The sequence below is a fragment of the Botrytis byssoidea genome (genome assembly GCF_014898295.1).
Source record: "Botrytis byssoidea strain MUCL 94 chromosome Unknown BBYS_024, whole genome shotgun sequence".
NCBI lineage: Eukaryota > Fungi > Ascomycota > Leotiomycetes > Helotiales > Sclerotiniaceae > Botrytis > Botrytis byssoidea.
In genome coordinates, this window is record NW_024065865.1 from 494,680 (window position 1) to 512,118 (window position 17,439).

The 17,439-nt window shown below is 41.4% G+C and overlaps 2 protein-coding genes across 2 annotated transcripts; both read right to left on the minus strand.

Annotated features, from left to right (window-relative positions):
- Positions 1–8,166: 8,166 nt before the first annotated feature.
- EAE97_009916 (uncharacterized protein) lies at positions 8,167–8,631 on the minus strand (the record flags this gene model as incomplete). Its single annotated transcript, XM_038880431.1, has 1 exon — positions 8,167–8,631. One exon carries the CDS (start codon positions 8,629–8,631, stop codon positions 8,167–8,169), a length of 465 nt encoding a protein of 154 aa, XP_038728798.1.
- Positions 8,632–14,437: 5,806 nt separating this feature from the next.
- Positions 14,438–17,370, minus strand: EAE97_009917 (uncharacterized protein; the record flags this gene model as incomplete). The annotated part of the gene is made up of 4 exons (XM_038880432.1): positions 14,438–14,996; positions 15,054–16,698; positions 17,091–17,186; positions 17,343–17,370. The coding sequence occupies 4 exons, from the start codon at positions 17,368–17,370 to the stop codon at positions 14,438–14,440; spliced, it is 2,328 nt and encodes a 775-aa protein (XP_038728799.1).
- Positions 17,371–17,439: the final 69 nt, after the last annotated feature.

The window sequence follows — 17,439 nt, forward strand, 5'->3', positions numbered from 1 at the left end:
GGTCAGGGTAAGCAAGCAGACCAGCTGAATACCTCCAGCTACAGATGATGTGCTTATGTAAGCTTTGCCACTTTCTTGGGTTTGGGTTTCCTATTCAGCTTTGGTTGGGGGTGAGGGGGGTTGTGGATGGATAGATGGAGAGTGTAGTTCCGGATTTGTGTGGTTACAGTTATAGTTACAGTTACAGTTACAGTTGCAATTACAGGAACGGAGAGGATTTAATGGGAAGGAAAGGGAGGGCAAAGAAAAGGGGAAGGGAAGGGAAGGGAAGGGAAGGGAAGGAGAAGCTAATCGCTATTCCGGGGAAAAAGAACACGATAGTTTATTTATTCGTTTACTGTGCAGGTACACTATGAGAGAGTAGTTATTATCCCCTCTATCCGAAAAAATAAGTAATCGTGGTAATCTGCATCCATCCGGATCTACTCTATATAGATAAATAATAAATAGGCAAATAATAAATAGATAAATAGATAAACAGAAACAGATCCGATGACCTGTTTAACTCATCCATTCATTTCCTACCTACCTATCTAGTAATTCCATATAGATATATAAACTCCGAATGAGTGAATAATTGAAAAGAGAGGCAGATCAATCAATCATGCATTTCTCAACCCAAAATCTAAAAAACCACCAACCGAGTATCAATCTACAACCTCCCTCTCCCCACCCCACCTCTCTCCATCCACCGAATGAAATCCAAACACAACATTCTCTCTCCCTCGCAAATCTTTCCCCACTGATATACCTCGTAGTAATGGATAGTATAGTACTGTAGATCTACACATCTCTATACTCTGTACATCCATCCATACCGGTGTATACTTTCCACCATCCAGACAAACCCAAAATGTATCCTACATTAAGGTTGATGTACATACATGTACAAAGGGTCTCTTTCCCTGTTATGTTAGATTTAGACTCCTCTTTTCCATTTTCGTCTGATCTATGATAGTTATTGCGACTGTCTATCTTGCAGATTTAGATTTAGAGAAAGTTTATCTCGCATGTACGTATTGTTTAGAAGAGTAACTTGATTTTTCCAGAGGGGTTAGTGAGTTGGTTAATTAGTTAGTCTATTTCATCCGTGATGTTTCCGCAGAAGAGGTATTTAATCTATCCATCTATTGCGACGATAGTAGCATATGATATTGTCATGTTATGAGTACCTACCTAACCAACCATCTATCTGGATACAATTGTGAAGAGAGTAATCTTTTATGAATAATTTTCTAGTACATACCTGAATACCTAGTTCGTGGAGAAGGATTTTACTCCCTCTTTTAAAGACTCTCTCTATTTCTTTTCGTTTTCTACCGAGGAATACGTAGATGTTGAAGATAGGTAATAAATGTTTATGATTAGTTGATCGTTTTGTATATGTATATGTATATGTATGTAGGGAAATAGAAGGGTGTTATTTAAGTAGGTATATATTCTCAAGCTTTATATGTGTGTTTTGATAGATGAATAGGTAGTTATAGTTATAGTTAATTAGTTAATAGGTATAGTTATCTCTATTTCTCTATTTCTCTATCTACCTTCAATTCAGCTCAACTCGCATAACCCCATAATACATCTCTAAACCACCATACCATACCCGCCATCTCCCTCGATAAATCATCCTCACCCTCATCCTCACCTCACCCTCACCTCACCCTCACCTCTTACCGCAACAACCGACCTCCCAGCCTCACCTCTTACCGCAACAACCGACGTCCCACCCTCACCTCTTACCGCAACAACCGACCTCCCACCCTCACCCCAAAAAACAACAAACATCCATCCATCCACGCATCAACATTCGCCACCATCAACAAGGTACAAACCCAGACCCATCTCCAACCAACTACAAGGACCATCCATCCATTTCCCCATCTCGTGATCATCCCTTCCAAATTTCAAAAGCCTCTCAATTAACTCCCCGCCCATATTTATTCTTGTTCCTAGCCTCCTACGTACACAATATACAACACAATACGATATCCAACATCCCAACCCCGCACCCCGTACCCCGCCCACCCACACAACCTCACAGATTCCCTACAATAATCACAAACTACCTAATTAACTGGTAAAAAAATACTAGCACGCACGCAAGCTAATGAATAAATAAACGGAGAAATAAGGGTTCAGGTGCGTGCATACCCACTCGACAGAATAGTACCGCAAAATGGAAAAGTATTTATTCGGTATAAGGGGCGGGGGAAGAGGGGGGAGGGGGGGGGGGAGATTCTCGGATGTTTGGGTTTAGGTTTTGATTAAGGGTATTGGTTTAGGGTGATGATGGTGATGATGACGATAATGATGTGCGGAAGAAGGAAAGGGAAATTAATTAATCCGAGGTTCAATTCCATTCGGTAGAGGAAGATCTGATGATCTGATCCGATCTGCATTTTTCTTTTCCCTTTTCCCTTTGATTTTGAGAGAGAGAGAGAGATACCTAGATGGATAGATGGATACATAGATGTCAATCAGTCAGATGTCAAGTTTCGAACGGGTCGGGGCGAATCGAAAATGACGTTGTGGGTGAAAGTTTAACGTTTGGAACTTACTTACTTGATTGATTGATTGACATATGTGATCGTATAGTGTAGATGGAGTCTGAGTGTATACTTGACGTCTGACATACACTGGCTCGAGACTGGGTACGTACTAGCTAGGGAAATGGGTATCTGAGTCTTTGATCTTGAGATGGAGCTGGAGATGTAGATGGAGATGTAGATCTTGCGATGGAAAAATGGGATATTGTATATAGATGGAAATGGAAATGAAGAAATAGATTTCCTAATTGGTTAGTTGTCGTGATGATTTGGTGATTTATTCGGAATCGTGTTCGTATTTGTTGGCTTGTTTTGATAGTCAGATTTAATTCATTTATCATTATTATTATTATTATTATTATTTATTTCTATTTCTATTTTGGTTTGTTCTTTCACTCATGATTAGATAGATTACTTGATATCTAGAAGATATCTAGAAACTGGATTGTATTCGAGAACACTATATTCCGAACATACATAACCAAGAAATCTCTCCATCTCTTCATCCATTCATCATGTCACATGGCCAACAAACCAACAAACAACAAAAACACAACACAAGACAACACAAGACAACAAAAGACAAAAAAAGAAACACGGAATATCCCATTCCGCTTTATTTCAAATGATTAATCGATTCATCCATCCATCCATTGATTGAATTTTTGCCTTCCGATCCCAAGATGGAAAACTATGAGATGAGATGAGCTGAGATAGAATGAAATAGGATGGATGGATGGGATTCCCCGCATTCTCAGTCTTCTATTCATTCATCGCTTCTAGAAACGGCTGGAGAAGCAAGCAAGACTACCTAGGTAAGAAAGATCGCACGAGGGTTTAGAGATCCCCGTTGTGATGGCGAGATATAAGGGATCGGAATAGGAGATGGAAAAAGAAAATAAATGGATGTTGAAATCTTGGAATGGATATGTGAAGTAGAAGAAGAAGAAGAATAAGAAAAGAATCAGAATCAGAATCACATGATACGTTTTTATTTTATTTTACTGTATTTTATTTCATCTAGAGTAGCTACTACGTATACGTCTAAAGCAGAGAAAAGCTGGGTAGGAATAGATAAGTAATTTCAGATTGGGTATGTTTATTTATTTATTTATTTATTTCCTGATTGACTTGAACCTTTTGAACATTCAAAGATTGGAGACTTCCTATTCGTGCGCATCAAATTTTATCGTGGAATCATGTATACTTGTATGGATGTGTAGGATGTGAGGTAGGTAGGTAATCTACACTACATGGGATTCACATACATACCGAGGTAACGGATCAGAGAAGCACCTTCTCCGTATTGGTACGGCGATACCGTGAGTGAGTGATAAGCCTCGTTCCGAGACGATGAAATCCTAGGGAAGTACCTACGGAGTAGCTAGAGCTAGGACTTGCCCACCAGTGATCTGGCGATGTGATGATTTATTTGGTTTTGTGCGTGGCTGGATGGGATGGAATTATGAGATGTGCAAAATATGTTCATACGTAAGATTATCTAGGTATTTCTTCTTTACTGTGATTCGTGAGGATAATTTGAGGGGACTGGTAATGGTACTGGTAATGAACGGTACTGGTAACGGGCAAGACAAGGCGTAATTGTGATGTGATTGGAAGTAAAACAAGGACCTAAGTATAGAATGGGAGTGGAAATATACTCAGATAAAAGTTGATCTGAAGTATATATTTACCGGTGGTGATGGCGAAATAATAATAGTAAGTAAAAATAAAATAAAGTAAAATAAATAAATAAATAAATACAAATCCCTGCATCACTCACTCACTCCTATCGCCTCATTTATTATTATTATTTATTATTTTTATTGTCGTCGTTATTTAAATAACCCCATTCCAAGATTTTCCCTTTTTAACATTTCCATCCCCTGGGCACTTGGAAATTGGCAACATGGGATCGAAGCGATGAATACCCTTAACAGGCGCCACGGGTCGCTTGGATCCTCGTACCGGCGGTTGAGCGCCGGAAGATTCGAGGAGATTGGCAGGCGGAGGTTTGTTCATGTTCATGTTCATGGTCATGTTCATGGTCGCCATGGGATGGGACTCATGGGAGGAGAAAACGCTCGGGGCAGCGCGCAATGTTTTTGGGGGATGGGTGTGTGATTACTTGTGTGCTTGTGTGTGTGTGTGTGTGTGTGTGTGTGTGTGTGTGGGCTTGATGAACCTGAGTCTGAACTGGTGTCTGAACCGATATTTCGGAGAGATGGAAGAGTGAATTGGTTTGGGTCATTTTGTTCTGGAACAGTAGTTGGGAGTTGGGAAGCGGAGATAGGATGGAAATGGGAATGGGAAATGAAGGTGGATGAAGGATGGATGTAGGTAAATGTTTGTATGGATTTGATAGAGAAAAGGGAGATCAATAAGTGAATCATTGATGAAGAATATCACAGACTTGATTTAGGTGATGAGCTTGGATTCATTTGTGATCCTTTGAAGGATATACTCACTAAATGGATGGATGGATCGTCGTTCTTCTTCTTGTTCTTGTTGTTGCTGTTGTAGTGGTGGTAGTACAAAGTCAAAGAACGGGAACAGCATGATGGAGCAAGCGCTTGGGTTTTGCGTGTGCGGTTTGCGTAGCTTGTGTGCGCTCCCCGATGAGGAGACGAAACGGGAAGTATACGTGTTTCGGATTTGGGTATGGAGTTTGAGGGCTTGCTGGATGTGTGCTATAAATGTGCTATGTATGTGCCATTTGTGATGTGTGTGCAATTTGGTGGGTGCTATGTGATGTGCTATGTGATGTGATGTGCTATGAGCTCTGAGCTCTGAGCTCCCACAGAGAAGAAGCTGAATAGGATATTTGAGGTTTGTGAAACTTATATGAGGACTCGGGATTACCCGTTTACTGTGTCCGTATGTAGAATGTTGTAACTGTGTTTACCATATCATATTTCACTCTGCGCTATATGCCATGTGCCATGTACTATGCGTATACCAATGTGTTTGAGAACGCACGTATGGGGAGATATGTTGACTGAGTCGTGATATCAGGATCAATAGTATCAATCGCATAAATACATTATTCAATGTATATTTTCCATACCATTGATTTCCGGACTGATTTGAATCAATCAAATGCATGATATATATCAGTTATCGATTATCAATCATTCATCCTACTCATCGTTACATTCTTAATGCATAGCATAGGATATTTATTACCAGTTCTCTGTACGAAATGCATACCTCGTGGAATTTCAAGAGGTTCATGCACTCCACAAAACCACACCACCCCTTTTTTTCCCAAAATAGTCAAAAGGCTACCTAAGCAAGTCAAGACCCTGGGTCGTCCTGAGAGAAAAAAAGCTTGTCAGTGCTTTCTTTCCTTCATTCGATCCATTCACACTTTGCTCAAAAGTATCTTTTACCCAGTTCTTCCCAATTCATTCGTGGATAGTTTCACATTCCCCAGTAAATCTGTTAGGACTTCGTAATGTATACGCAAACGTCATTTATATCATCTCATCCAAAACATCATATGAATCTAATCTCCTTTTAACTTTCGCAAGCACCGGAGATATAACCTTTTTGGACTTACTTGTGCTCTCTTAGACTTTTCCTTCCCGTGGTCGTGGCGTTTCTAGTCTCCATCCCCGGATTCTATTCTTCCCCTCCCCGAGTCCCTTCGAAACTCTCCTGCTCTAACATGCCGATTTCTCACGCACATTCAGTATAGCTTCAAACAAGCTCATCTCCCACCCATCCAGAATCGATTGGGAAATCTTCTAGAAACCCTTCCTTGACGCCCAATTGGGTTGGACTTGCTCTACTATGCTGGGTACGCATTGATGTGATTTTGATTCTATTGATTAACGAACCGGTATCAATGTTTCCGCGACCCGTGGATTGCTTTATGGATGGGAAGTGGTTGATCTCATTCTTTTCGGGGATCTCTGTATGGGAATGACTCAAAGTTTATTTTGAAATTGGGGATTGGAGGGAGAGATGAGAAACAGGGGTTTTTCTTTTGTCTTTGAGTCGATATTCTTTTCAATCTTTTTATTCGGATTATTATTATTATTATTATTATTATTATTTTATTTTATTTTATTTTTATTATTTTATTTTTCTTTTCGAATATTTTTATTCGATTTCTACTTGGGTTTATTTTCATCTACCCAAGTACGAGATTTGAGTCGGGATCATCAGAAGTGGAGGATTTGGAACCACGGAAGAGATACTATATCGAGTATTCCGATATCATCAATTCCCAGCAAGATTTCACGCCTTGCTCACTCGCTCGTTGCTTCCAGATGGTCACAAAAGTCCTTGCAGGTTCTAGAAGTGAATACAGCCTGTGAAAGATTACTACCCTTTGTGCATACAGACATACATGCATGCAGATATACAACGGTTTTCTATTCTCAAGCCTTGTTCAAGTATATGACCGGAGAGAATGTCATGTATATCAGTATCATGCAGTAATAGAATCGATAAATACCTATGAATGTATGTAAGACGAACAGACGGTAATCAAGTAAAGGATAGATAAGATTGCTACCCTTCGCGGAGCATGCTGAGCGGGGCTGGATGGGGAACCCAAAATCTCACCCGAGACGATGAGGCGTGTAAGCAAAAGATTTTATCACTTCATGTGATAGAGGAGGATGATACGGGCAGTGAGATGAGATTTCATTCTTCAACGGGGAGAAACGGGTGATGCTGCTCGGTCATTGAGTACTTGATATGGTAGTTTGCTTGCGCGATGTAGACGTGACGATGTGGAATATCATAGCGGAGTTAGATGGATCGATACGGCCAAGAGAAAATGGCTTGCGGGTGGGAATTTACCGTGCCGTGATGATGAGGGTGAGGGTAAGATTCTGGAAGAGAGTTTGGGGGGAAATTGTGTGTATTGGTGGTAAAGTCTTCTCGCGATGATAGTAGATGGTATTCGATAACAATACACATCTATCTCTCTATTTCATAACGTGATGATAGCCAGTATCAGGACACCATACAACAATAGTATTTGCCTAAGGATTTCAACATCACCAGCTGATTACTCTGTACTTCGTAAACCTCCAAACCTCCCTCTTCAAATCCCCTCGTATTCATTGGACGGAAAATTGGCGGACCAATTTATCCGAGCGCCGGTAAAATTTGAATGAGCCGCCTGGCCGCGACACAAACACGAGATCAAGATTGGGTCTAGAATTTTTCACATGATTTTTACCTTTTATCACCAGGGATCATTTTGCGGTCTGGACTTTGGCTTTTCACTCGAATCAGAGGATCTCGTCGTCGTGTGTTTAATGGAGTATAGTAGATTTGTGAGAATATATCACGCTTCACTTCATCTCACATCTCAATAGAGTCTCTTTGGATATGTTTAAAGGGTAAATGGACTTATGCAGGTACCATTACGAAATTGTGAACTATTTCCTCAATAGTTCTTTGGCAAACCCCTCCTTCCTCGAATTCATTCAGCGGTCCAATCATTCATTCGCTTGAAAAACATATCCGGAATCATCCAGACCATCCTTCCATACCAAAAATACCCATCCCAGAAGTTCACCCTCCAAATTACCCATTCATTTTATCCCAACCAACCACGCGACTCATATCAATTTAACCACACCAACACAATAGGGCATCAATACCCCGATTCTAAATCATGTGTCAAAACCCACGCGTGGTAATTGGCACCGTAGCGAAAAAGCGTGGTAGCCCTGTTTGTTTGCCCTACCAATCCCTGCTCCTCATCGCCTCCCGTTCTACAGATTGCCAATGGTGGACGATACTCCGGGATTAGGTCGCGTAAAGAGATCCTGGCAGCCGGACCAGTATTCATGTGAATTTTCGCACGGCGGTTTTGGGGGTTTGGGCGCATCCTGGGAGTGGGGAAGTCAGGATGACTTGAGATGGTATTCGGCCCGGTAGGGACTTCAAGCGTAATGTGGGATGCCTCCGAGGAATTGGAGCTGGAACTTTGGGCGTGAAGAGTCTGGATGCTGGATGCGCGTGATTGGGATAATGGGATTGCAGGGGATGGTTTGGGGATTAGGAATGACTGGAATAGGAAATGCGGAGGGGAGTGATTTGGGTTGGGATTGGTCATGTGACTTTGAATCACGAGTGAGGATGTCCAGAAAGATGGAATAGGTGAAGTGAGTGCCGAGGTCTAGTTATTCACAAGTTACTCTATACTGACGATATGCGAACGACAAAGGTCAATTTGGATATCATGTGAGATGCTTCTGGCTTGGAGCTCAAATGCACAAGAGATCATCGTCGTCGCAAGAATATTCATCGCAGATTATCTATCTATCAGGTAACCATCTTCGCATGTACAAGGCAGCTACGCGTAAACCTAGATGCAATTTATCCCAATCCCGAGTTCCAAACTTCCCATTCATCTCAATCCCAATCCAACTTGTTCTATCCCACGAGGAACACAGGTTTGTGATCCCCAATTCGCGAACCGACATCTAGGATTTGAATCCCCCCAAAATCCCAAGGTTATCAAATTTCCAAATTCCCACGCGAGGCATACAACGCAATCTGGAAAATCCCATGTACAAACGTTACATGCGCTTTATCGCTATACGGAAGCGAGGTGTCAATGGTATACATGTTACATCAATTTCCTAATTCGATCTATCTCTTTACCGATGTTACGGGCGTAGGTACTCCACTCTCACGTTTATTACATCGGTTGGAGGGTTTGATTGTGAAATGGGGGTTTGAACTTTGATGAAGGGATTGATAATGACAATCGATGGGTACTTGATACCCGTTATTGGGGGTCCGGATAAGAGTTTATCGGGTAGGGGATTTGGTTCCAAAACGGAAGGTAGATTTTGAGTGAAATCCTTCATATGCAAAATCTGATTTGGTAGGTATAACCCCCACGAAGATGTGTTTGTAAATTTGGTCATCGGCGGTAAGGTTATAGCACGTGTTCCAGGATGGAATGGACTTCAATTCAATCAAATCACGGGAACCCGAGTTTTCTCATGATGCCTAAAAATTATCTTGGGAAAATAACTCTGGAAGATTGGAAGATACAACAAACGGTACGTGCAAACCCTATCTAGCTCTTTGCCTATCCCATAAATCACAATCTCTCATCGCAGATTCCCGAAACAAGCCAACACAGACAAATCAATCAATCTCAAAATAATCAAAATCCACATCACACGTTTCTAGATAAAAATTACCTATCAAGCGATGAGCCCAGATCGTTTGTTTGTCCTTACACCGTCTCTTCTATCCTTTCATTTATCCATTGATCCATTTATCTTTTTCATCCATGCTTCCATGTGTTCTTCCATCATTCTATCTACCTTCCAGACTATGTGTGCTAGGCTGGCACGGCTGGAAAAAAACATCACTTAATTTCCTTCTTCTTTCCCAGAAGTAGTTTTCCGGGCTCTAGATTGTCTCACCGTGCTTAAACATCTGTGTTATTTAGATGGATAGGTGGGAATCAAAAATTGATGTCACATCACATCACGATGCATACATACATGAAGACATGGTCCCCGGCAGTATTTGCAAAGAGCAAGGGGAGAAACGGGTTGGAAGTGAAAAGTTTCGCTTCCGAATATGCAGATGTGGAGTTTGGTGGGGAATGAATCGTTCCGGAATGATTTTTTTTTTCCCTCTCTTTCGGGGTTTCTTTTTGTATTACGATATTTTTGAGGATTTTGGGAGAGGGGGGGGGAGACAGAAATCGAGTACCGGTACCGACCGTTGGAATTGGGCTACGCATGGGAGATGAGATGAGTCTAGGAATTTTAGCAACTTGGACTGTGCTGTTTGGTTCATGGGACACATGGAATTGGTGGACTTGGTGGAGACGGTGAGACAAGACATGTTAATTATACTCTGGCTCTTTGAGACAGACGGCTCGGCTGTACCATTTCACTTTTGGGTGGATTGACTTCCTACTGACGTATGTATTCTAGTGGAAAGGGAATTTGGAGTCGATTTAGAGTTTTAATGGAAATGAGAGAGGGGGATGACAATGTATTGTTCCCATTGGTAGGAGGAATCGAAGATGTTTTTCTTTCTTACTTGGTATGGAGTTTTTCCATACCAACCATGTCAGTCGCATGGTAGATTTGGAAAACTCAAATAGAGTGTTATTTGTTTCTTTCACTCATTCTCTCTGTACGGATCCCGAAATTTGGTGGACGGAGGTAGTGGGCTGCATATGCAGCATCGAGACTCGAGACGTACTGATTGTGCAGGATGAAGTTATACGCATCTTGTGATTGTGAAAAAGGTATGGGCATGAATGAGTATTGAACATGTACATCGAGATCGAGGAGTTTAAATTTGAAACAGAATGATGAGATGGTATGGTTGTTTTGAATTTTCAATGGATGGTTGATGATTATTTGATGGGCAAGATTTTGTATCGTCCGATTTACTTGAGTGAGAGTATTAGAGATAGTTGAAATAATGGGAAATAATGGAAACAATGGAGTAATACTCACATAGAGGTTTTCAGGAAAAGTCATGTCTTATCTCTCTGTTTTGAGATCTATTTTTTGGGGAATTGTCTGATAGTTGTGAGACTTCTTTGTACAGATCAGATCAGATCCATGAGTTTGAATCTGTTCTATCTGATCTAGGTACCTATACATAGTGAATAATATATGGCGTTCAAGATATCATGCTCTTAGTGGATGTATGCATCACCGCACAACCAAGTATATACCAAACTCATCTAGTGGTTCATGGTGTATCACTCATTCATCAGCATCGTTGAATCACTCCCCCCAGCTGCAAATTCTCCAACCTATAATTCCGAGTACTCGGGTAGGTGAATGCAGATGTCGGAGAGTTTCCATGCGTGGCGAAAGCGGTCGGGATTTGCTGGGTGTTTTTTTGTGGTGTGGTGAGTTGTGTTGTGTTGTGCTGGGTTTGGTTGGGCTGAGTGGGATTGGATGGGATTGAATGGGATGGTTGGTATGGTATCGTATGTTGTGTTGCGGTAGGCTATGTTGGGTTGTGGTAGGTTGGATAGCGGTATGTTGTGTGGTGTTGTGCGATGGGTGATATGGGTGATGGGTGATTTGCGATGTGTGATATGTGGTGTATGGGAACAAGGAGTGCTGCGAGGATAGGGATGCAGAGGTGGAGAACTGGGGAAATGATTGGGCTTGGGGGTTTGTGGTGGTTGTGGTGGTTTACGGAGAATGGATGGTGATGTGGATGTGTATTGGTTGATGACTGGATGAACGGATGGATGGATGGATGGGAATATGGTGTTGTGGTGTTATGCTGCTGCTGATATATCGATGATGATATATATCCATATCCATATCAAATTCATATCCATATCTAAACAAAAAACCTAAAAAACAATACATACATACATCGCAATGATTGCAGCACACAAAACACAAAACACAAAACATAAAAAAGCAAATCATCAAGATTTCAGCAATGAGTTAGTTGTCTTTCTTCATCACTTTGCTAACTTTGTTACTTTGATACTTATGACATATGAGAAATAGAACTGTGCGGTTGGAGTATTTGGGGAGAGAGCTAGTCTTGGGGAGCGAGATGATTTGGTATATTGTATATTGTATGTATGTTATATAGAGTGCGGATGAGAGAGGTTTTGTAGGTTGGGTATATATATATGTATATGTAGAGGAAGGGGAGAGAAGGGGGGGGGGGGGCAAAGTTTCCGATGTTGGGTCGGTCGATCGATTGATTGATTGATGATGGTGAATGGATATGGATGGATGTCAATGGGTGGTGGATGATGATGAATGGATAATGGGGTATCTGTGTAACGAGAGTGTGGTGTGTAATATGTAGCACATGATATCACTCTGTTTTTCATCTTGGGGTATATATATGTGGGTATGGTGTATGTCTGAGTGTGTGTGTAATGATTACTTGCAAATATACATACATAGCGATATCCTTCGATTTCTTAGCAGCGGAGATGTCTCCGTGAGGCTTGTATTTGTGTGCTTAGTTACTCACTCACTCACTCACTTACTCACTCACTTACTCACTCACTTACTCACTCACTTACTCACTCATCACTATTGCGAATACTGTTCAAAGTTTCTGGGGGAGTGTACTCGTATTCATATATCTTGAACTATGAGAGAGTGGTTAAGTGATTGATAGATAGATGGATGTAAAGATGGATGTTATACCCTAGTATATTCTTCGGTATTTGAGATATGAATATAGATGATTGGAAAGTATAACTTATTATATAACTATGTCTGTTCGCATCTCATTGAAAGAAAAATACTTATCTATAGGTTATAGTTCGTTCCTTTGCTCTAGCTATAGGGTACTGTGAATATCGCAAAGATAATTGGTAAGTATACGGAATTAATCTGTATATATTTACCAAGATTATATGTCTATACGATTTTTCCTTCCCGCCAAAATCCAGCCGGATTCTCATTTTATGATCTGGTAAGTAGATAAATATCTACCAACCTACCTACTTACCAAAACACCCCCAAAAGAGATCGGTACCACAAAACCCACGCCGTGTACCTCTCCATCATTTCTTCAACCCTACACCGCGTCCGCAAGTGGGGTTGTGAGATATCAATATGCACTCCTACCCTCCCTATGCATACCAATATGCATGTGGAAAATCGAAATGTGTGCATCTGTGTACACACTCAATGGATATTGTATCGCTTACAGACCGCGCATTGTGATTTGTGCGCGTGGGCATGAGGGGAAGGGCCGGGGAAGCGAGGAGGGGATGAATAGGAACATGAGGGGAAGAAGGGCTTGTGTGTGTGTTTGTACCGGTACGCGTGTATGGATTACTAGGTTAATTGATGATTAAATCTATTTGATGGATTGAATAAATGAATTAAATTGATTTAATATTTATGGAAAATAGATATTTGATGAATGAATGAATCGAGTGGGTGTATGCATGTATATCTTTACTCTATCTACACTATCAAATCCTTAAAGCAAAAAGTCCTGAATAAATAAATAACAACTCGGAATCAACTCGAACCCTTCAAAACCAAAAGTCTAGAGTGATAAACCAGGTCCAGCCAAGTCGAGCATACAAAAATAAATTAATTCGTGAATTTGTATTGTGTTTTATTCATGATTCGTTCTGTACTGTAACATACTACCAAACCCACAAAACAAAACAAAAAAGAATAAAAATAAAGTAAAAATAACAATAGTCCCTCCTCCCTCTAGACATACATATCACGATAATTCACGATAAACAAATATATAAATAATAATTATTCACAACATACATATCCATACATTCATCCCCGGTTCTCGGAAAAGATACAACACTGCCAACACGATTAATGAATGGTCTGCATGGACTGTTAGCTAGCCCAGCCCGATATCTTGGCAGCGTCGAAAAAAGCAAGTAGAAAGAAAGGATATGGCAACACGAATTCGGTTTCGGGAATTGCGTGCGTGCGTGCGTGCGTTTCGGATCGGGAGCAGGATCGGGGTCGGGATGGATGGGTAGGTATTGCTAGGTATGAGAGGAAGGGGAGGAGTTTGTGAGATGTGATACCGAGATGTGATGGTTGGGTATTGGAAGGAAAGGGGTGGTGTGTTTTGTTCAAGGGATAGTTTGAGTGAGATTAATATTTGTATACTTGTTCATTAATTAGACTTTTGCGGGGATCGATGCTGGAATGCTAAACAGGGTTATTGGTATTGGTGGCTGTAACTTGTGGTGTGGGAAAAGAGAGTGTGTGAGTATGGGGGTGTAGATGTTTTTGGTTGAGGGTCTATTGAGTCTAGATTGTTGGACATTTCGAGAAAGTTATCGATACATCAAGTGAATAGAAAATATTCTCAAAATGATTTCGCAAGTACTAAAGTACCGTCAGAGCCTCAACTCAACCATTTACTCAACCATTTACTCAACCATCTCAAGTCTTCTTCACCGTCCCACCACCAACCCTCCTATACTTCCTCTTATCCTTTCTACTCATCCTCGTCTTATCTCTCGTTCCCTTTCCTCCCTCCCAGAAACTCGCTCCTCCCCTCCTCCGACTAATCACCCTCTCTCCGCATCCTGCACAATCTTCTGGTCTATAATTCCCCTCTCTACTACACCATCCGCAGATCATTTTCTTAGCCCATTCATTTACATGTTCTTCTGTTTCATCATGACATTTATCACATGGATATACCTTTTCGCAACAACTAAAACGAAACCAGCGGTAACTTTTACCGTAATGGCGACAGAGGCCATTTTTGGGCAAAGGAGTACCAGGGACAATACCGAGAGTTTCTTTCTTCTTTCTAGGGAGGAGATTATGAGGAGTTGCTGAGGAAGAGATGTGAAGAAACTTTATAGTAGGAATTGAAAAGGTGAACTTGGAATGACATTCTCGACAAACATTTGTAGTTGTTTCACCGCGGATAGAAACGATTCCAGGAGCTGGATATACGGTGGAACATGTGGAGCATGTTGGCCTGAATGTACTGTTTGTGTTTGGTTAGGCTGGAGTGGAGTGGAGAAAAAAACATAATGTGACTTACCTAGGTAACATATCACTAACTACACATCCTTCCAAATCCAAGAATCCAGCTCGGACATTGCTTGCGTGAACGAAATCTCCACGGTAGCAAATTGCAAGTGCAGTTGCGCATTTCCTACATGTCTCGGTCTCTTGAACTCCAGTTTTAAGACCTTTGATTTCTGTAATCTCCCTGCAGCGAGAACATTTGACAGTGATGTTCAAGGTAGTAACCTCCAATAACTCGATGCCATAAAGTTCAATAAAGGGGAATGATATAGCTGTACCGCGTTCAGGATTGGGTGTTGGGTTTTCAGGTTCATGCTCAACTCCAACTCCTCCTTCATCGGTTTCTGATTCGTCACCGCTGTCATAAGAGTACATCGAGTCAGAGTCAGAGTACTCTGCATCCTCAGCATTGACAATCGTCCACTCGGGTGGTCGAGCAATATACTGAATGTGACTCTTCTCTTCATTCTCATCGGTGGAAATACTTTTCCCCTTGACTTCCTTTTGTTCTTCAACAACAGGCGACGGTGTTCGTACAACAGGAGTAGGTTTCGGCTCTGTATTCAAGACAGTCTTTGCAAGAACGTGCATATTTTGTGCAAGGTAATTAATATAACCCATCAAGTTCAAAGCTTTTGCTTCTTCAGCTTTCTGTCCAAATTCTTTCTCTACAGATTTTGCTTCCGGAGCATCTACTCCTTCCAATTTGATTCGACAAGGTTCGAGTGGATAGATTGTGGGCACAAAAAGTTGAATGGCTTTAACAGCTTTGATCGACGGTGGCAAATCACCTCGTTTCCGGGGTTCAATTGGCACGGTATATGCAATCCCATCGCTGGATTTCTTGTAAAGGGGTAATCTACCCATTCTCGCTTCCAATTGTCTGGTTTCTAGTTCTCTTTTTTTCGATGCCTCAGCTTTCTCGGATTCCGTGAAACTTACAATTGCTTTAACTGGAGTAACCTTGGGTTGTTCTGATTCTTTCATTGCAGATTCAGGCTGAGGTGGTAGAACCACAAGTTGTACTTCTCTGCTCGGAATGGAGAGATGTCGCGTGTCTTTGTTCATGACAATTTTAACTGTCTCGGCTTTTTGCGCAGATAAAAACTCTTCCAGGTGCTTATCCAATGATTTCATCAAATCCAACAAGGTAGCATTCTCCTTTTCGTTAATCAATTGATCGAAGCCATTCTCCACATTGATAGCAAATCCTCTGGGAATATCCTTATTCTCTACCCTCAAACTAGGTGGGGAAGTAGGATATCGAGGAGGCACTGTAAGAGAACATTCCAAAGCAGTCATCTCAAAAGGGAAATCTGGATCCGATGGTGTGAGATTGAACTTTAGAATAGTAGTACCCTCGGCATTTCCAGATGGTCGAATCTCCTTGGGGGAAAATCGTCTTCGAATTTGTCCTAGCTGAAATTCTCGAGGGTTTTCAGTTTGTGCTTGTGGTACCGGCTTTGATACCACCCGTGATGCTGGAACAAAATTTGTGGTAGCTTGTGATGAATGATTTTGAATCACATTTTGTCTTTGTGTAGCTTCCGATATCGAAGCCTGAGAAACCTCGGGCACTGTTTTATTTACCGTGGCACGGCTAGGAAGTTTCGTCGGGTCATGGATGAATGAGCAGCTGTCACCAGCTCGACAATTCCCTAAGATATCAATATTAGTACCTTGTCATCATCGCATAGCTGGCTTCCTCTTCATGTGCTTTCACATGTGTTTCCAATATCACGTGGTGTAACCCAAGATATACCCAATGGCAATGACAATTGTAATGATACGAACGCCTCATGACAAACGCCACGGTCCAACGAATAACCCCCAACCATTCATCTCCATGATCATATCAACATCCCACGCTCATTACCGATGATCGGTGAATCACGGGATCTCCACCATGACTGCAACATCATGCAACTTTGCATTACCCCATATGCAAGACAATACCCTTCTCCAATTCTCTTTCCTCCCCAATTTCCGGCAATCCAATGAAAATATTCCAAAACAACTGATGGATGAATAAAATAAAATGAGAATTTACCTGATTTACTGAAATAGCGACATATCCTTGTTTTCAGCGGCTTTGGAGAATGAGGTTCGAGAGCTTGTGAGGCGGAATCATGTTCGTTTGTAGTATCTGCCAACGCATCAGTTCAATTGAAGCAAGCAGATGACCCTAGGCAGAAAGCCATAATATGCACTACAACCCGGGTTTTAAGGTTGATGCATAAGGGGAAGATAGGGAAAATCAAGCAAAGATGAAGGCGGTGAATATGTAAATAGAGCTTCTGACCTGTTGAGTTTGAAAGATTGGATGTCATGGTATCTAAAGATTGAGGAGGTATTGATGAGCTGGGCATAAGAGGTCTCGGAGGGTTGTCACGAATAGG